Raw genomic sequence first — 21,309 nt, 5'->3', positions numbered from 1 at the left:
TGGCTAGTGTTCAACAGGTCTTGAATTAAGAATGGGTTTAGAAAGGAAGAAGATGGGTGCACTGAAGGTGAAATTTCTGTGCTTAATTTTGAAAATAGAAAGGGTTACTGTGGTCATTTTAATCCTATGGGGGTAATATGAATATATGATCATATAAAAAAATTAACCTAAATTTAAACAGTGAATGATGTACAGTCAATAATGATGTACAGTAAGATTTTGATTTTCAGGGAACTTGCCTTGTTTCTAAAAAATGTAGAGGGGGTTCATTAAGAAATTCTAAAAATAATATTGGAATGGTTACATTATCTCCTGAAGCCTGAAGGGATGAAAACCTATTACTAAAATATTTTTAAAATAATCATATTATCCTTGAAGTGATGATTCATCATTTTGGTGGGAAAGAAACAAGAGAAGATTAGTATATCAGAGCTGAGAATTTATCATTTCAAAGATCAACATCAGACTTCCATTAATTGATTGAGCATTTGATGCATACATGTAGATTTCATGATCTAAGCCATGAACCTTTCTATAAAACTTTCCACTCAAAATAAGAAGAAAAGGACTCTGTCCGAGAGTGTAGCTCTTCCACTAAAACTCAATCCCTGCACAATGACTTGACCTTGTCCCGATGAAAAATGAGAAACCCACCTCTATTAATGCGCTCTCACTCATTGGTTGCCATGCTAGTGCAGGAGCCACACTCCCGGACAGAGCCTTTCTTGCAAACTTCAACCTGCAATTTAGCAGAATCCAACAGGTCTGGTACAGCATTAGTTGAAGGTGAGGAAAACATATACACAGTTGTATATACATAGTTTTATCCAAGCAAATCATGGACTCATCATGTCCATTTTCTTCCAGCACCAACTGAGTATTATCTGAAATGCTACTGTGCTTGCAATACACCATCAAATGAAGCACCATGAGTTGCAAAATTGGAGATTTGAAGAATAAATTGAGTAGAAGAGGAACCAGAAAGTTTTAGGATGGTTATGTTACACTAATGGATAGGAAATATGAGAGACAAGGGGAGTCTGGAACTCTAGTTTTCATTAATAGCATTATAAAGATTTTGAATCATTTTTCATGGATATACACACCTACTACCTCACCTTCTACTGAAAGCTGTGAGTTCGAACATTGGTTCCCGCCACCTTCACTGCATCTTGACACTTTATGCAGCTATGATTTATCGCTTGCCCATCTCCTTAGATACCATACCCAGTGGAGGCATCATGGTCTTGACATTCTTTTTGCTACAAAAATGAGACAACAGCTTCTCGGGATATGTTTGAAGACATAATCTCAGAGCTATTTCCCTTGTTTCTTCCCTGCCACTGGAAACTAATTATCATCAGTTCACAATCCTTTTGGGGGGTTACCAATCAATACACATAATTGGCACTAACACATTTGTCAATGAAGTTGATCATGCTCAATGTTGAAGCCTAAGGTGAATCCCTTCACTGTACTGAACAAAATATCTTTGGCATGTAAGTTTCATAGACTGGGAAATAGTTGAGAACCTCTTAAAAAGAGCGGAGCAGTGGACAGAAACCCACAGGAAGTATGTTAACTGGGCAATCTAGATTATCCATCTGTGAGAATTGTAGCATAATTCTTCCATGAGACAGATGTACAGATATGCCCAGAAACCAATTTTCCTTGGCTGTTGCCAACCACTGAAGCCTTACCAAAATAGTAAAGTTCCTTTTTCGGACAAACCTCTGATACTATCAAAGTCCAAACATTAAAAAGAAGCGTAGATTTTGCAAATCAAGCCTCTGTGTCTTTGTTGCTTCATCAGAAATAAAACTGAGAGAAAATAAAGGGAGGCACCCGAATCATGGATGGGAAGTTCTTGGGCATCTACATCAATTCTACTGATTATTTGGTTATGTTGCAGCTAATCCTAGGCCCCTATGGGATTTCACCCAATGGGTCCACATCTACCTTAACGGCATCCGAAAAGCAGATGGACAGGGTCATTTTGATGCAGGTAAGTCACTGAAAGGGTTTATCTGATTGAAAATAAGCTTTGGATTGTTTTGTAATCGGCCAACTTAATGAGCCTAAAATATAGGTAGAAAATCAGAAAATAGAATTTACTCATTGTTTAGTTGGAGACCTGACTTGAGTTTGTTAGTTTCATTATTTTAATATCCTAGCAGTTAATGTTACCCAATTATCTAAAGATCATGATGCACATAAGTTTTCTTTTGTTTTCTCCATAGTAGTTTCTTTTTACCCATTTATTTCTTATTATGGATTAAAGGGAGTCTCATGAAGAAGTTAGAGACTAGGTTGTTAAGGGAGCAATTTTTACAAGGGGAGATTCCTTAGGAATCAGTTACAGGAAAAAAAAATAGGAGTCCACAAATTAGGAGTGGATCATGCATTCAGGATTATTGAATATTTTGAAGTACAAGCTTTGGCTCTTTGGCTATAGTAAGTTCATTTATCCTTGAAGTCAACAATTTGGAGGCCATACCCTCTTGAAGTGGGTTTCTTCTATCCCTTCTCTATTTTCCTTTTTTATTAACAAATTGAGTTCGTCAAAGATTATGCTCTACTTTCCCCTTTTAAGTGTTTTGAGTCTGTTTTTGAGAGATGGGATTACACCCTTGACCACAAAAATTTGATCAATAAGATTGAGAAAAAATTAAATTAAAAGAAAAAGGAAGAAAAAACATAGCTTTGTGCTTTGTTTATGAGGAGATGCCATTGATGGGAGGCAATGGGTGACGGACCAGGAGACAGTGGCATACTCGATCCAATCCTATCATTCTTTCTGCTTTCTTGTTTGTTTCTATTTCAATCAATTGAATTGTGTGATCTACTACAAGTTCTTCAATATTTGCCTGGTACTTTAAAGATCAAATCAGAACATTATTCAAGAAGAGCCTCCCGGGTTATGTCCTTCCTAACACTTTGTTGGCTTAGAAGTAGAGTAGCGCCTTCAAGGGCTGCCATTAGGAAATATGTTGTGTAGATTATATTAACTCCGATATTAAGCAGTGGATGTTTCAAATGAAATCAGTCTGCAGTAAAGTGGACCTCAAAATCAAAGTACAAATGGAACCTAGAAAAGAGCCTGAGAACTGCTTCATGGTTAAAACGAGCATATAGAAAATCAAGAACCATATAAAGAAGTTTAGTCTTACCTTTTTGGAACCAAGACCTCCTGACAGCTTTACGGATGTGGCGGTCATGCTGTTCTAAGAGTTCTTCAACTCCGTGTGTTTGAGACAACAAGGGGCCAGAGAACTCTACTCTGACAGCTCGATCCTGAATGTGCTGAAATTTCAATAAGAAAAGATTGAACATTTAAACCAGGAGTAGCAGATAAAGAGAAGCTTCTCTAACCAGTCAAAATGATTTATCATTGAACTCACCAGATTGTTTTTCTTAGTTTCCGATTCCCCCTTTGGGAAAAGTGATGCTGATAGTTCCTGAGAGAAATAGACATGAGATGCATCAAAAGAACCTGGACACTCAAACTGGCTCCACTGTTTCTGCAATGGACGCCTGGACATATCATGTGAATTTTTTACTTTAGAATCTCTGTGATTCCCATGTAAAACATTCCCATTTTCTTGCCTTCTTGGATCTAGAGTATCTTTCAGGCCCTTTGATGATTCTGATGCATTTAGAATTTGACCTTTTGAACTAGGTCTATTTTTTGATTTTGTTGCTTCTGCATTGTCCTTCCGCTTTGTTGCCCAAACAAAGCTACTTGATGCCGATGTCCCTGAGAAAGGAAGGTCACCTTGAGATGCATTCTTTATGTGGTAGGGTTCTTGCACCCTATTTGTTGATGGTCTTGATTGGTCTGTACATAATCTAGCGTCTCTAGGTAGAGGGCCAGAGAAAGGAACATCCCCTTGAGATGGATATTTTATGTGGGAAGGCTCTTTCATGGAATGAATTGGTGGCTTTGAGAGATTTGTCCACAATCTAGCATCTTTGTCTCCCTTACGAATACGTGCAAGATATTTATTATTTTCATGGGCCCCTACAGAATTTTCCTGCTGCTCCTGTGAAGAGAGAAAATAAACCAATCCATGAGAAGCAGGTTCATGGCCCCATGAGAGAATGAAATAGAAGACAATTCTAGAGACCTGTACGGGTGCCAATTTACAAACATTTGTTTCTTGCACAGCTTTGTACATTCTTGATGGTCTTCTCTTTGATTCAGAATCACGTCCTCTTCCACCAGCCTTTTTCCTGAAAAGACAACCATTGCTCAAAAAGATAGTTCAGTATTTTCTTCCTTCTTTTTTTTTTTTTTTTTTTTTTGGGGGGGGGGGGGGGGGGTTGACATATAAATTAATAAGATTGAGCAGAACCAAATGAAGTTTTTCTTGCACTCATTTACTGGGAAAGCATGTTAATGAACTTGAACTTCAACTCAAGTAATAACCTGTTCATCAATTTTCTAAGACAGTTAGTGCCTTTTTAGTCTTCTCGACATAGAAATGAACAAGCATGGAATGAACAAGCATGGTAGCTGACAGAGCAAAGGTGAAGTTTCTGGGACAATGGACCACAGGCAACTGAACTGAAACTGTCTATTTTTATTTTAGATTTAAGATAATCAATGCCAGGTACCCAGATCAACTCAGTTCATGGCTTCATGCTTGTTAACATTTTCAGCTTGGCTACAGACTCTAGTCACCTATATTCAATTCAGCAGTGTTTGTTAAGTTTTAAATGTCAAGTCTCTCAGTTTATAAAGCAAATTTGTTACTTTCAGTAATCTGGGACATCCACAAGTGAATCTAATTAGGTGAGTACGTCAGCTTTATCCATGCCAAAGACAAAGCTTGTCTCTTTGTACGCCTAGCATATTACATTTCGATTTGCTTAATTCCTGAATTCAAGGAGTCAACCTAGAGTGAATTCAGGTAAACTGATTTCTAGTTCATTGGTTAGTGTGGTAAATCGAAGGTTGGGCCATGGTGCAACCATAAGGTTGCTTCATTGTGCTGGAACCAGCCTCTGTAAAAGAAGGTATAAGGCCATGGACATTGTGACCCTTCCCAGATACAGCAGTGGTAGGAGCCTCATGCTCTGGCAATATAACGATGAGACAACATGGACAAGTATATCTCAAGATGTACACAATACATACAAACTGATATCACAGAGGAAAGTCTTCTATTTTTGCAATAGTACTAACTACCTAGTCTTGAGCTTTGACTCAAACCACTGAGAGATAGCTCGCCAATTTTTTGTCCAGTGTTCTAAGCCGCATGGATAATAATTTATTAGGATACAACTCATTACCAAAAGGGAACCACAAAGAAAGGGCATACCTACGCGCCTCCTCACGAATTTTGGCATCAATCTCTTTGTTTGGTGGGTATTTTGGCAAGCTTGATGGATCGCATGCATAAGGCTTTGTTGTGAAATACTGAGGATAGTAAAAGGCATTTGATTAGAAAGAGCCAGCTTCCTGTGGTAGTTATACCTTAAAAACAGAATCATTTCTAGAGGCTATAAGGAAGAAAGGTAGATGGTCCAAAATGGAGGGTTAGAACAGTTATACACACAATTTGCCACATAATGAATGTTGCACTTTCTGTTCGCTTGATTTAACCTCTAAGGTGGTCCAGTGGACCATTGCAAATTATATATACAACTTTAAGCATTAGTTACCTCAGATACAAGAGCAGAGGAGGCAGTACAACGTTTATATGGTTCAACAGCAAGAAGAGTTTCTATCAGATTCACAGCAGTTTTCGGGAATTCTCTCAGGGTCTCCTGGAGACAACTTTCATAAGGATGCTGGGGTTTAAATATGGTTGCATGGGGAAGTTTAGACTTCTTCCAATACTCATCAGGCGGAGAACCACAGAGCTTGAATATTTTGTGCAATTGTTCAACCTGGAGATAGGGCAAATCCTTCCATTAGAACTTCAATTAGCAAAGAAATAAAATCATAAAAGACAGACAAAAATGTTGAAAATTTTCCTTTTTCCTTCTTACATGATTAAAAGTTATCCTTTACACCACTTAAATACATATGTAGGTGTTCAGCTGGATATGCCATAATATGGCTTTATATATTTCTCATGGGTATTCCTCCTCCACTGAAGAGTAATTACACACCTTTTCAAGTAAGTAAGCTACTTCTACCCATCCAAATGCACTATAATTAGCGAAGCACTCAATGATGAGAATAAGATAATGAGCTTATACCAAGACAAAGAAAATCTTCAGAGTCAAATTCAAAATCAAATGATATTTAAAGTACCATAGAATAGTAGCATCAGATCATAAAAGAATAGTAGCGTCAGATCACAATCCATGCTCTATTACATTTTCCACTTGCAAGTTTGAACTACCGAAATTTCTTATGGTAACTAATAAGAAATAATGAAGCCTAGAAACTGTCTTATTTCCACTGATAAAAGCATTTGATTGCGTTTTATATCTGATGAGCCTTTGCCTTTGGTCCAATGGTATTCATTGTAGTAAGCCACTTTAGTGGGTCTAAAATATGAGTATGAAGTAAGGATACAGGATTTTAAACTTATTAATTTAGTGTTTATTTGGATAATTTTCCTCTATTATTCTAGTTTCCTAATTAGTGTATGTTACATTATTAATACAGGACTATTCTAGACATTTCTTGTTTTGAGTTTTGAGTTTTGAGTCTGTTTACACTCTTTTAAATAAATCTGAAAGTAGTTATGACCCCAGACATGAATTTTGAATAAAAATAAGGCTTTAAGCTCGTTTGTGTATAAATTTCAGGCAGTCTTAGTGGTTTGTTGCATTTGTGGATTCAGAACCACTTCTCACTGTGGTGTCAGAAAGGCAATCCCTTGGATTCCTGATTTATATTTCCTACATTTAATTCCAAACAACTGATCAGGTCAGAACCTTGTTTTCTTTCTTTGTTCCCTTTTTTAATCTTATTCTGGATATAATTTTCTCCATCAATACTCCATAATTTCAAACCTGATCATACATACAGTAACAGCATGACATGCTTTACCAATCGGCTATTTCAAATTTCAATCTGGTGGGTGCTTTCTTAGAATCCTACTTCAGGTTGGATTCTCAGTTTCAGCCTATTTAAAGGTCAGATTTTGTCTATTGTTTCAAACTTCAATATATGGTTTCTATTCTTATCCTTCTAAAATTAAAACTTAATTGCTGTGCAGGAAATCTAAATTCAAGAATCCTATTGTCAATAGGATAATCACTAACTACAGATCTTACAACCAGATCTCGGACAGATTTGGAAGAGTTATTCCAACCTATCGGAGTGCCCTTCAACCAGGTTTCTATCCAGAACAACACCTTCATTTGCATTTGATTATTTCCTCCTGAGTTCTGGTTCTTTACTACACAGCGGTTTCTGGATATTTTGATCTGAAACCTATCCATCAACTAAACAATGAGAATTTTTCTGTGCCAAAGTCAAGATCAAATTATTTCAATTGGCGCATTAAAGTGCGCATTATATTGATCTGAACCATATGCCAAAACCAAGGATCCATAGCTAACCATCAGATTTCCACCACATTTGTGGTTTATCTTGACAAACAAGCTGTCGATAAGACCGAGCACAAGGACAATTTCATATGAATGGAGAAGAAGCATTATGGCTCTGATTAATAAAAATAGAGATTATATTCAGAGCTACAATAATTATAGAGGCATAAAATCAATGAGTCATACGACGTACAGGAGAGGGTTATTGAAATCCACTTGAGACAAGAAACTACTATTATGGAGAAAATTTTGGTTTTATGCCAAGAAGATCCATAAAAGAAGTTACATACTTAGGATACTTGTAGAAAATTTTAGAGAATACAAGAAAGATGTACATAGGTTTTTATTGACCTAGAAAAATCTTATAAGAGTTCTTAGGGAGTAATCGGCAGTACTAAAGAAGGGAAGTGTTTCAAGTAAATATGTGGACATACTTAAAAGGCATATATGACTTCATTTGCAGCTATCATGGATGAGTTAACCAGAGACATCCAGGATGAAGTTCCTTGGTGTATGTTTTTTGCTTATGGTATTGATCTCGTGGACTAGACAATGATAGTGATTAATGTCAAATTTATGGAGACCAACATTGGAATAAAAGGTTTTAAGATAAGTAAACGAAGATTGAGTAACTTCAGCTACATTAGGATGGATATTGGATGATGACGAGATAAAATTTGATGAGAGGGAGATTTTGCAAGGTGACTATTTTAGGAATCTAGGCTTGATTTTTTTGGGTAGAAATCTAGGCTCGATCATAAAGAAAGAAAGTGACATAGAGGGTGATCTTTACCCAAAAAAACACAGGTTGGAGAAGTGGAAAGGAGTGTCTGCAGTGTTGACGTGTGCCTCTGAGGAAAATCTTTAAGATGGTCATATGAACAGCTATAATGTATGCGCAGGATGTTGGGCAGTTGAAAAGCATCACATAGATAAAACCAATGTATCAAAAATGAGGATGTTGAGATGGGTATGTGACAAAACTATAAAGGGAAAAAATAAGAAATTATCATATTTGAACTGATCAGGGAGTTGCTCCAGCCTCTAACACAAGATAAGCTTTGAGAGAGTTATTTGAGGTGGCATGGCCATGTCCAATGAAGCCCTTTGGATGCTCCAGTATAGAAGACTGATTTGGTTCAGATTGAAGAAACTGAAAGAGCCAGGGTAGACCTAAAATGACCACAGGAAAAGCAGTGAGGAAGGCAAATATAGCTTAAACGTTGTATCAAGCATGGTGTCTAATAGAGGTAGAACAGGGTTCCATATGTCTGACCCTATTTAATTAGGAAAAGGCTGAGTTGGACCCTATTTAATTGGGAGAAGGCTGAGTTGTCATATTCCTACCTATTAGAGGGACCTTTTACCAGAAAGGAATCTCTGCATGCCATTAATTTCCTCCTGAATCCCAGATCTTCACTGCAATTCTGGGTATCTATGGATTTCTGAAACCTATCCATCAACCACACAATTAAAGTTCAATGAGCCCAAATCATGACCAAAGTATTATGATAACACTTTCGAAGTAGCCATGATATAGTGGATCTAAACCATGCCGTACCTGCAACTTTGTCATGCCAAATAGAAAAAGGTTTCCATAATAAAGATGAAAAAGGAAACCAAGTGTTTCTTAAAGAAATCCTACTTTAATGGGCCAGACAGAAATCCTGTTCTAATGCAAAAGTTATATTAAAAATGTTCTTTTCATAGCATAGGAATCCAAATGTTTCTTAAAGGATTATAAGGAAGCTAGACCGAAGGCATGAAGCACAACTGGAGCAGAAGTAAGAGATCAATGTTTGAACTGAGCTTGTCTCACCTAAAATACCTAAGTCCAACCTAGTCTGGGATTTCTGGTAAATTACTTGTTTGGAACAGCTGAAAAGAATAATTTATTAACAAGTTAAGAAGATCTTCAACTCCAAGTTAATCTCTGCCTTCCATGCAATTTCCTGAATGAGCCCAATTTGCCAATAAATGATGAAATTTTGACATGTCAACAAAGTGATTTCTTGTTAACCTACCTGCTTCTTCATGGAAAAGAAATTCTCTCAAATGGGAAAATGGAGATCTGTTAGAATATGTTTACCTCAGTCCTCCCTTGAAGGATAGGCTTCCCCATGAGAAGTTCTGCAAGAACACAACCAACACTCCACTGATCCACTGATGCTCCATAATCAGTGGATCCAAGTAAGAGTTCCGGAGGGCGGTACCACAAGGTCACAACTCGGCTGGTTAGTGGTTGTCTCTGCCTTGGGCTGTATAAATTTGCAAGGCCAAAATCAGCAATCTTCACAATTCCTTCATTATTAACAAGCAAGTTAGATCCTTTGATGTCCCGATGCATAATACCACGCGAATGGCAGTGTTCCAGTCCAGACAAAACCTGGCGTATATAGCATTTCACCTATGGAATATAGACAAATCAAATTTTAATACAAACTAATAAATAATAGAGAGAAATGAGATATTAAGAAAAAAAATTAGATTATCATGTTTCAGAATATAGTATCAGTCAACCGAAAATGTCAAATAAGGTTAAGTCTTAGGGAAATTTTGATTTTGTTGACATTAAAACCACATTGGATGGTAAAGGACATCAACAAAGTATGAACTCTAATCCAAGACTGAACCATTGATTTGATGGTCGAGATCTATGAGCTTGTATAACAACTATGTGCCAGAAACACAAAAGGCTTTAGTATCTTGATCCAAAGCCACCTAACTGTTTAAGACCCAATCTTTGTATGTTTCAATAAAGCCAATGTACAGTACCAGTACAAACAAACCTGAGACTCGCTGAAGTTGATATCTGGATTAGATGACAGTCCAGCCAGATCATGTTCCATATAGTCAAATACAAGGTATATACTGCATGATAGTCGGGATGTAATCAATCCTTCCAATTTCATGATGTTTGGATGATCTAGTCTTCGAAGAATTAGTATTTCTCGTGCCATAAACCTAACACTCTCAGGCTCGAAATTGTCAAATCGCACCTTCTTCAGAGCAACCATCTTCCCAGTGTCTAGGTTACGTGCTCGGAACACACTGCTGTATGTACCTTGCCCAACCTACAAAGAAGATGTTTAAACTAGTCATATCGTATGAATGGAGACTCAATGTATATGTAAATAGGACTAATTAATCTTTCTAAACCCAAAAAAAGAAAAAAATTATGGTAAAAAATAAAAAAAAGGTTAACAGACAAAGACCAAAAGCATAATATTTATGGAACAGTGTATCTGGTATTAAAAAAAAAAAATTTGAAAAGAAAGAACAAGCCCAACTCCAATTAAATTGGGAAATTCCCTATGTAAAAGAAGAACAGCTAAGCCGAACAATAACTACATTATAGAAACATTGTAGCCTTCCGTAGTCCAATAACTACTGCACGAAGACTGGAGCTATGCAATAAGCATTTCTATCAATACCAGATGATTGCTTGGCAACAGATGAAATATTTAAGGACATTTTTACAGAAAAACTAATAAATAAACGGGTGAACCATAAGATCATGCATTACCACTTACCTGAATATCTCTACCCAAGCAGAAGCATTACCTTATCATAATTTTGTAAGAAAACAACGAAATTGAAAGGAATAAAGCAAAGTCAAGATATTCCACAAACTAAATCTCAGAAGAATGTAAACTCCATATAAATTTTTGTTATTAATAAAAACTGGAATCTACATTGAACTCAAAGCTACCTTCTCCAGCTTTTCAAAAGAATCTGCTCTGAGAGGTATCCAGCCTTTAATGGCTTCCCCAGCAACGGCACTAAGCCAAGGAGGCCACCCAGCTGCAACTTGCTCTCCCTCCACATATTTGTTCAAATTCCCCAACCTTGAGCTGATGGACAATTCCAAGCGTTTTGAGTTTACTCTCTTTAACCTTCCTAAATCGCCACCGCCATCCCTGTTGTCAACCTTCTTCTCGAATTCTGCCGCAGCTCGATTTCGCCGAGAAGGAGCCAAATTCTTAGACCCATTACCCCGCAACGATCCCGAGGATTCGATAGCAGGCGTAATCGTCACTGCCTGCTTCGAAGAAAGGCACCCCATCAAGGATGAACAGTCGGGACCATTTGATCGAATTGGATTAAACCAGAACGACCCAGATCGGGAAATGGGTCGCAGAAGAACTTCAGCTATAATTAGACGCAAACGAGAGTTGCAGAGCCCCGAAGCAGAGGCAACGGAGAAAAGGGAGAAGGAAAAGGAAAAGGGTGAAGAAAGAAGTAAAAAAAAAAAAAAAAAAAAAAAATTCAGATGAGGCTGCCAAGTGTCTATTTACTATTCTCTCTTTCTGCCTCTGTGTCTTCTCTCTCGTTAGCGAAACTTGCGGAGGAATGTAGCAGAGGAGATTTTAATGATTCGTAACAAATATGCCGAAATCAACGCCAGAGAAAGCCGTGGGGTCCGAATCCCTCCACCATTGAAAAACGGAGAGTGAGAGAGAGAAAGTGAAAATGTAGCAGGTCTGAGTTGTTTTTCCTTAATTTTTGTCAGCGAATTTCCATTAATTTGCTAAGAACAGAAGCAGTGTACAATTGTCTCTCTTTGGTTGACAATTCACAAATGGGTTTTGCTTCCTGTGTTTTATGCAGGAAAGACGATTACTCAGTTTCTGGAAAGGACAGATAGTTAGGATAAGGAAGACCAATAATGGGACCAGAGCAGACATGATCGACCGACTGAAAGTACACAGTCAAAAACAAACGAAAAACAGAAATTTGAATTCTACTGGTAATGAAACTGAAAGCAGGAAATTAGGGGAAAACATTCAAACTGTCTGCAAATTTTGTACTGTAGAAGTCTCTTATTCTAGGCATAGATTTTTCTACCAAAACCAGAAGCAACTAAAATAGATTCAATACATAATTATGATATTACTACCAAAAAAAAAATATACATAATTATGATATGATCTCTGTATATCATTCGGTTTAATATTAACTAAATTTAAACTGAATTGTCATACTAGGCATTCATAGAATGGTGATTCTTGAATCAAATCCATGGTAGTTTATAAAAAAAAATTGCAATATTTATTTCGAGGTTTTTCAATTGGAATAATTACTGTTGTCTCGTCTGTTATGGCTTAATTACTATTTTTTCTCCAATAATTTTTAAAATTGTTAATTCAATTTGAGAAATTACCTATAATTATTGTTGTCTCCTACCGTTTAGTTCGGTAATAACCATGAAACAACTTTCGAATTTGGTCGTTTCGGTTAAAAGCGAACCAAAACATAAGTCAAAATTTAAAATTACAAAATATGGCCGTATCAACTGATATATTGGCAAAATCTCATTTTTTGCGATATTTTTGCAATATTTTTGCTACTTTTAGGCGATTTCTCTCACGATTCTATAGCAAAACCTTTTGGGTCCATGGACAATCTTACCAATTATGTCCCAATGATTCAAGACTCAAAATGTAATGTGTCAAATGTGGTTATGGAGGAGAATTTAGAATAATTTTTAGAAATAATTCAAATTAGGAAGACATTTTATAGCAAAATCTTCAAAATTAATGAACAATTTTACCAATTATATTCCAGTGATTTAGACCTCAAAAGTCAATGTGTCAAATGTGATTAAGGAAGAGTATATACATGACAGAATTTATGGGAACAATTTAAATTATGAAGGGATTTTATAAAAGATTATTCAAGGTCAACGGGTAATTTTTCCAATTATATTCGAATGATTTAGGCCTCAGAAGGTAACATGTTAAATATGGATAGAAAGGAGAATTTACATGGAAGAATTTATAGAAAATAATTCAAATTTACCAAATATTGACATCAAATTAAGGTAAACACCAAATTTAGGCCCAATTTTAAAATGACAAAAATACCCCCAAAACAGGGGGTCGAAATCTGCCGAAACAAGGGCAAAATCTTGCCGAAATTTTGGCTAGATTTCGCCGGTTCGCTAAATAGTGAACAAGTGTTATCTACCGAAATTTTGTACCTTGGTAAATGACATGGTAATTTTTATTTATTTAAAAATTCTAAAATAATCTTCAAGATTTTATTTTACTTATTTATATTTTATATTAAATTACATTATTACCTTAGTAATTAAGAAAAAATTAATCCTAATTTAGTAGTTACTTATTTTTTTAGCTTTTTGCATTAACTTCTCAATTTGGTATTACTTTTTAGTTTTTATTATTTACTTTTTAATTTGATGTTCTCAATTTTAGAAAGTTCCTATCTCCATTAGATTTTCATTTGTTTGTTATCTAATTTGACGTTACTAATTTTAAGAAGTTCTTTTTATTTAATTCAAAATGATAAGAATACAAGCACAAAATTGGTACTTAATATGATTTTTTCTAAATAAAGATAGTATTGTATTTTGACTTCTTAATTCTAAAAGGACAAAATAGACATAAACATTTAAATGTAATGGTCTCTTAACATTGTTAAAATTGAGGGGGCAATAGTAATTCCAAAAAGAACAAGGTTGTTTTAGTAATTAAGGTATAATATAGGGTACAACAATAATTATCTCTTTTTAATTTGCTTCTATTTCTTTTCTTTTGTTGGGTAAGTGTTATTGCAATATTCTTGCCCAGAAAAAAGTGTTACGGCAATGTTGTCCGACCATTAGTCTAGCCGACGAATCGGTATGGATCCTCATAACTGGCTGACTCAACCCGGTTCAAGATTGATTGGACCATGAGTTGCATGATGGGTAGGCTATGACATCTAAGGTTATCAAAATAGCTTTATTTGATTTGGACAATTGAACTGCGATAAGCGATGCTGACTAGGTCATGTCTAAAGAAGGTTGATACAGTAACCTAAACCCTAAACCTTAAACCCTAATCATGAGCAAAAACATCTAGGTTTAAGGCCAAACAATGTATGCACTTCATACCCTCACATTTTCTCATTGCTCACTATGATTCTACATTTTTCAGGTGTTGTTCATTACCTGATTCTACATTTGAAGGCTCTTACAGTAAAAGAAAATCCTGAACGAACAAAGGCTTCAGGATATTCATGAGGAGCCTAGGCAATTTTGTAGCAAAAATATTGAAACTTCAATTTTATTGAAGTAACTATTTGATCCTATTTTGGATTTTATTCGTTATAAACCACATTTGAAACTACAGCTTGAGTGGTAATCCACAAAGAAACTGATTGTTCTTTCTTTGAAGTAAAATCCACAACCTGTTTTAGCTTTTCAGCCTCTACCATGGTGGCAAAAGCTATCTGAGATGCTCTTATGGCTTAAAGCTTACCAGTTTACTCACTGGTTATAGCTTTACATTGTTTGCCAGGTTTTCATACCTTTTATTGTCTGGTGTCGTTTTATTGTGATTCAAGAATTCGAATTCTTGAATCCAATTTTGAAGATGAATTCAAACTGATATTTTGGTGGACAGCCCGAATAACCTGATTTGAGAGATATCTGATGGAAGCAGAGGGTTTGATTATCTGAGTAGCATCTGCTCAGATCTGCTCACGATTACTGAAGGAAGCAATAGGATTAGGTACTTTATGAATGTTGTATAAAATGAATCATAGTGATGTTACTTATACAACAAACATAGAACACAACTAGCCTTAGCTTGTTGTGGATCTTTGTTAACATTTATCCTCAAGCTAAATAGTCATAGTTCAAAGGATTTCTTTTTCCGGAAAAAAAAGTTTTAAAGGATTTAGTGATTAGAAGTGTGGTTTGCCTTGATGGTTCAAACCCATCCTGGCTTGTCCTGATCTTGCTCAAAATTTTGAAGACCAAACTAAGAAGTCAAGGGTAGATGTGGTTACTCATTCCCAAATGGGAGACAATATAGAACATCACTTCTGAATTCCCATGTACAAAAGAATGTACAGAAGAAGAAAGTTGCAAAAGATACCTACAATGTATATAATCAAATCATCACTCGTTGAATACAACAATGCATAACAACTAGTTTACATGCTGAAATAATCAGGCATCCAATCAAGGCTTCCCACCAGCTTTCAGTTGATTCTTACCCTCATCACATCCTCTGCTTCTCCTTTTGATGTACAGAAACCTGAGAATGACCTGAAGTTCCCTACACAAAATCCCAAAAGAAACTTTCAATGACCCCCACCTGCTAGACTGTAAGTAAATTTTCTCTGCCCATTCTGTGCTATACTTCTGGTCTTGTTAAAAGATTCAAAAAGAAGTATTTTGCTACTCTTATAACCGTAGAACTGCTACAGGCTTTTGTTCATTGTTTCCAATATCTGCTCTAAGCAAGGAATGTTTCTCAGCTACTCCAGTTGGCGGTCTCAACTGCGGCAAGTTACTATTGGTTGTGTTGTGACTGCTGCTTTTAGCTGCTGGAACATTGTGATTATGTTTTCCTTCGTATGTCGTTATGACAGCTTTTGGATCAGTTGAAGCCCTCTCCACATGCTTACGGACATTACATCCTGCATTTGTACATTTATAGTAACTCCTGGAGAGAACAATATATGTATCAGGAATGTGCGCTGCCAATTCTCATTTAGTGTTATATTGTAATTTTAAACTCAACACACCACCACAAGATCAGTAAGAAATGAATAGAAAACATGCTTACCAATAAATAACATTCAATGAAGTGAAAACTACTAACTTAAACAAAGTATAGGCAGAAGCAATAATAGTTTCATGGCAAAACCCAAAAAGGCCAGGTATAACTTCTTAAAGATAATCATCTCAGGTAATTCAGGCAACAAAGGGTCTCTTTTTGAGCATACAACAGTACAGTCACAGTAAACTGACATCCCATCACAAACTAGTTTCTCTGTAAGAGAGAAGTTTCAAATTCAAAAACGTTACTCATTTTGGAAACCTTTCAGATGACCAATTAATTACAAAAATCAACTCAGACTCACAAAAGCTTGCTTTTCTTGAAAGGTACAGAATATCCTTTCAAATGGCCATCAAGCAAAGCCAGCAAGTTTTGGCCCCAGAAAAATCAGCCTAAGGTAGTAAATAGAATAATCTCCACAGTGAATCCAAGTTTCTGAAATAAGACAAAGAAAACTCAGACTAAGAACATAACCTAAAGTTAAGTACCCAAAATTAATTCGAATTTGTTGATTAAGTATGAAAAAAAAGAAACATTCATCTGATTGAAGATTCAATAAGATTTGGCATGATTTAATGACCACCACCAATATGGCATGGTAAAAATTAGCCAATGCTTGGGGGGGGGGGTCTCTGCTTGTGTTGAAGCCCTTCGGCAGCAGGGTCACCCTTTCTTATGGAAGTATTATAAAAAAAGGGCGTACCCAGTGCCGAAGCTCCCACACTGTGGGGTCTGGGGAAGGGACTTTCTAGGCAGCCTTACCCCTGCTTTTTGCAGAGAGGCTGATTCGAAACCGCGACCTCTAGCGCACAATGGAGAGACTCCACCATTGCACCAGGCCCGCCCTTCTCTTATGGAAGTATTATAAGATAACTAAATAACAAACTTGAAAGATCAGTACAGAAACCACTGGCATTTAATGGACATAAAGTAACTGACAACCCAACTCCACTCACTAAGGCCTAAGCCATATCCTAATTTGGGGTTTCCCAAACAAATCATTATCCCCCATACAAACAATCAAAATGGGGTGTTTTCAAAAGCCAAGCTATAAAATTTGTGTAATGCTTTTTCAAAATTGAGGACTGCCAACCTGACATGTCCACCATCTTTTGTCCTGGCTCAAGACCAGCAGGGCAAAAGCGTTAGCAGATTTTGTGATGGCTATAATAAAAATCTGATAAGCAGAGAGTTCTCCAGACATATGTTTCAAGAGAAGCTATCATCTTCAACTTAGATACTGAAAAGAACCCTAAAAGAATTGAACAGCTTCAACATTACTGTTCAACAATCAGCCTTAAGGAACCAACTATGTCCTTCCAGTTCCCACACAAAAGAGAAGAAGAGTCCCTCACATAAATTCCAAAGAACTCAATGAAAAAGAAAACTGGAAGTGCTAAATAATAACTGAGACAACCTTTCAGGCTATTTAATCAAACACCCTAATTTTCTAGCATGGAGCGCCAATAAAAAAAAATAAAACACATTTCAAGCAGAACTTTACAAACTGTGAGATAAAAGCTCTGTCCTTCACAAAACTGAGTGATAAATGCACTTTCTGTGCACCCCATGTTTACTTAGTCATTATTTACAACCTAAAGTAGAGATATATGGTACCACATTATACCATTGTAATCATTCAAGTGCAACTCATTTTGGCCAAATTAATACTCTCTAGAAATTAATTGACATTCAAATTTTCTTCCCCCTTAGGGTTTCCAGATCTCTAATCATGGTCTACCTCTGTTGTATAAGGAATATAAAGGAACCAAGAGGAAGCCACCCCCACAAAAAAAAAAAAAAAAAAAAAAAAAAAAAGAAGAAGAAAAAGAAGAGAGGAACACTTCCCACCTGCTCACATAAATAGAAGATAGGAGAAATCTGGAAATTTTCCTTTTAACCCCAATTATGATTTATAAAATTTAAAGTGAAATATAAAGGTCCCCATCTAGAGATTTTGTTGAAGTTGTGATCCATGTTGGCACTTTTACTGTCTATCTAAAGCTATTGACTTAATGGTTTGTATCAATTTACTCTTCATATTGCAGGCCTTGCTTGGTTTATATCACACACACACAAAAAAAAAAAAAAAAAACTGTGTCCTTTCTAGTCAAATAATTTAACTGTAATGCTTGCTTATTGCAAACAACCAATTTGAAAAAACAAAATCTTTACCATGGTCAATGGCGGTTTGTTAATTTTCTGGGAACAGGATATTATAATTTAACACTTGCAGTCTCTTCCATTTCTATTTTGAATCATAGAGAGAATATAAGCCATAAGGAAACAAATTCTTCAATCCATTTGAAAGATATCATTACTGAAAATAAAGACTTGACAAGATATAGAATAGGCCAAATTTTAGTATATAATATGGCAGAAACAAATTCCTACTTCCCATAGTTATCCAGAAAGAGACAAGATTACAACCTCGGGTGAGGATTCCCCTTGACCACTTTCTGGCCATACTTTCGCCACCGATAGCCATCATCCAAAAGATCTACTTCACTGGTTGTCTGCACAATAATCCTAGGTTCTGAAACTGTCCTCTGTGAAGAAGGCGGCTCTGAAACCCGTACCTCTGTGTGCCTAACCAAAAATAACAAGGTTTTGTTAGAATGCAATAAAACTACAGCGTTTGAAGTACACAAAGTGTCTTCAAAATAAAATTTACCGTCTCTTAGGATCAGGTTCAATCTCATCCCCTTCATCAGCTCTTGTCTCAGCATCACCCGTTTCTTCCCCATCACTTGAGACACATTGCTCTTGTGTGGCTTGGCTAGATTCCTGATCTCTTTTAGAGAGTGAAGAAGTTCGTAAAGTCTCATTTGATCTGCTTAAACCCCCGGATTGAAACTGAGAACCAACTTCAGGATTGCCCTGAAAGGGTAAGTTTCCATTTTGATTTCCACTTTCTTTCCCCCGCTTGTTGGATTGAGGTCGCTGATGGTTGTGCTGGCCCTTGTAGATAATCTCAGTTACTTGGCCATCAAGAGATCGCTCCACCTTTTTCTTAACAGGACAATTGGGGGAAGTACATTTATAGTAACTCCGAGGATATTCACTGCCCTTCACTTGCTTCTGCCCATATTTCCGCCAATTATAGCCATCATCAGCAGGCTTATCAACAGTAACAGGTTGGGATATCTGATCAGAATGAGACAGGTCTGATGATTCCATTATGTTGCTGTTGGCATCTGAAGACAAAGGTGCACGCTCATGTGTAGTTGCATTGGAAGGAAAGGAAGAATGCTGTGCCATTGAAGCTGCAGGAGCTGCTGATTGAGAAGATGCATATTCAACTTGCGCATCTGAGATTGGGATTGAGCAGCCTGAGCTGTGACGTGCGCCAAGGCCTGTTGGTGGGAGATTCCAAATGGCCCCTAAAGACCAAAAAAACAAAAAACAAATAAATTCCTGATACCATTTTCAAGCTTTGGTTTCTGCAATTTACTGTGGTACTATAAAATGGTGAATAATGAACATACCCATGTAAATAAATATTGGAGATAAGTAATTATTAATAATTCTTTTTGACAAGTAATAATCATTAAATAACTGATACAGCATTCAATATTTGGTCCATTTACAGATTCAGAAATGAAGGCCCAAGTAATCACAGTGGAGCCCCAAATTATACCTTTTTTATGCTACATGAACAGGATATAACCTTTAAAATTCCCAATTACACAAGCATCAGACAAGATACAACAACACACATATCACGAATTACAGGGTATATTCAAGAAATAGCCGCTTACAGAATGCTAATAACATCTACTATCTAGTTGAATCTCACTGCAGTACAATTTGAGAAATGACAGAGCTCCAGACATAAATGAATGGAGGTTACCATGAGAAAGTCTCCAGTTCAAAGTTCAAACAAAGCAGATTCCATAGAAGATTCAGAGCCTGCCTGAACTGTCAAGCATCAATCAATTTTCCATCTAACATGTCACATGGGACCTATAGTTCGATATAATTAAAGTCCAATCCCAAACAAAATCATTCGAAGAGTTTTATCTTTAATCAAAGCCGTTAACCCCCTCCAAAAGTATATATGCGACTTCTAATTCAAAACATCAAAGCAATAGCAATGAAATCTCTTTCCCTATGGGACAGGAAAGCTAACAGAGTCGAACCCAGAATAGTAGAAACAGAGATAACAAATGGGTAGCACTTTAAAACTTTCAGTTATTACCTGAACAGGAGAGAAGAACCTAGGTGAATCAAGCAAGCAAGCTGGGCTTAAACCAGGTGGAACCGTAAAAAAAGGCGATGGAGCCAGCAGCATACTTAAAGGATTACTCTGCTTAAGTCGAGAATCTCTTTCAGCTCCCTCACCCATCTCCCTTTCCTTGGAAGAAGAATTCTCCGTCAACAAGGTCGGTCGGAACCCAGTAACCGCCACCGGAGAACCCATAGCCCCAGCTAAAAGCTGAGAAAACGACCGAACATCCGACTCAGGATCATTATCAGAGAAGAAATTAGAGACAAGCGTCATAGGACCTGGGCTAACACCAGCTCCTCCAAGGAAGAGATTCTCAAAGGTAGAACGTGGTGGAAGGGCAATCGTTGGACGACGCGGCGCAGTTGTTCCCGAAGTTCCTTCCTTTTGAGCCATTTCTGATGATTGTCTGCTTGTCTTAATTCCTATACCGCCATGGGTTTTTCTACTGACCCAGAAATGCTTTTTTCCCCTCTTTCTTGTTCTCTCTAAAGACTTGTAGAAAAAGAAAATCTTCCTGGGTTTTCCCTCTCTGGTCTTTTTCTCTTCTTCGTTTGCTTCTGCAGATCTGGAAATAAGTGACAGCACAAAAAAGTCCACGACTCCAAAGCCTCCAAGGCGCGTAAAATACCAAACTGCTAATAATAAATTTTTTTGTTGAATTTTATATAATTTTTGGTTAAAAATGACAAATCTTAAATAAATTTCATTTTCAAATTAAAACTCAAATGAAATGCAACCACGATCAGAGATTCAGAGATAATCCCACACAAAGTCTTTCATTGACTCTCACTGCCTCTCCAAATGACCAGATGAAAATAGTTTTACGTGATGGATGGATCTATAGTCTATTCATCCTTGCCTGCTTAGAAGTTAGAACTTTTAAATGATTTCATCATGGCAAGAAGTGGGTTTGCTTATTAAGGACAAACAACAGCTATTGATTGATTTGGGTAACGTTTGGATTGTACAGATGAACCTGAATATGGT

General features: G+C 36.6%; 2 protein-coding genes and 1 long non-coding RNA gene across 6 annotated transcripts; 1 reads left to right on the top strand and 2 right to left on the bottom strand.

Moving 5' to 3' along the window:
- Positions 1-324: 324 nt before the first annotated feature.
- Positions 325-12,373, bottom strand: IBS1 (Protein kinase superfamily protein). 3 transcript variants are annotated; one of them, XR_016174959.1, is made up of 10 exons: positions 11,228-12,373; positions 10,305-10,589; positions 9,605-9,922; positions 5,668-5,895; positions 5,325-5,422; positions 4,128-4,233; positions 3,402-4,043; positions 3,171-3,303; positions 1,119-1,343; positions 325-765 (listed from the first exon to the last, which is right to left on the bottom strand). XR_016174959.1 is itself a non-coding variant. In XM_089164720.1 (9 exons), exons 1-9 carry the CDS (start codon positions 11,579-11,581, stop codon positions 1,318-1,320), a joined length of 2,190 nt encoding a protein of 729 aa, XP_089020846.1. In that variant the 5' UTR covers positions 11,582-12,373; the 3' UTR covers positions 325-1,317. The 3 variants fall into 3 exon arrangements, 1 of the variants encoding a protein (XP_089020846.1); XR_016174958.1 differs by having other exon boundaries at positions 325-739; XM_089164720.1 differs by having other exon boundaries at positions 325-1,343.
- LOC149006627 (uncharacterized) lies at positions 1,622-12,211 on the top strand. 2 transcript variants are annotated; one of them, XR_016174961.1, is made up of 5 exons: positions 1,622-2,005; positions 6,769-6,889; positions 6,998-7,098; positions 7,182-7,300; positions 12,127-12,211. It is a non-coding gene; the product is annotated as an uncharacterized LOC149006627 (long non-coding RNA). The 2 variants fall into 2 exon arrangements; XR_016174960.1 differs by having other exon boundaries at positions 6,992-7,098.
- Positions 12,374-15,190: 2,817 nt separating the features above from the next.
- On the bottom strand, positions 15,191-21,096 carry LOC149006625 (putative WRKY transcription factor 3). The gene is given in 5 exon segments (XM_089166237.1): positions 15,191-15,974; positions 18,522-18,680; positions 18,766-19,399; positions 19,402-19,474; positions 20,293-21,096. Coding segments are annotated over 5 exon segments (1,551 nt in total). The 5' UTR covers positions 20,716-21,096; the 3' UTR covers positions 15,191-15,712.
- Positions 21,097-21,309: the final 213 nt, after the last annotated feature.

Source organism: Hakea prostrata, chromosome 8 (assembly GCF_041222555.1).
Source record: "Hakea prostrata isolate BN-2017 chromosome 8, UWA_Hpros_2, whole genome shotgun sequence".
NCBI classification, from domain to species: Eukaryota; Viridiplantae; Streptophyta; class Magnoliopsida; order Proteales; family Proteaceae; genus Hakea; species Hakea prostrata.
Note: the sequence above shows the minus strand (reverse complement) of the source record. Positions and strands in the feature narration are given on the sequence as shown.

Excerpts from the sequence above, each read along its gene's own strand:
- IBS1 (XM_089164720.1), bottom strand. The coding sequence starts at position 11,581 with ATGGGGTGCCTTTCTTCGAAGCAGGCAGTGACGATTACGCCTGCTATC. Across the intron at positions 5,423-5,667 it reads CCTCTGCTCTTGTATCTGAG|TATTTCACAACAAAGCCTTA; the intron begins GTAACTAATGCT and ends TACTATCCTCAG. Across the intron at positions 4,044-4,127 it reads GTAAATTGGCACCCGTACAG|GAGCAGCAGGAAAATTCTGT; the intron begins GTCTCTAGAATT and ends CTCTCTTCACAG.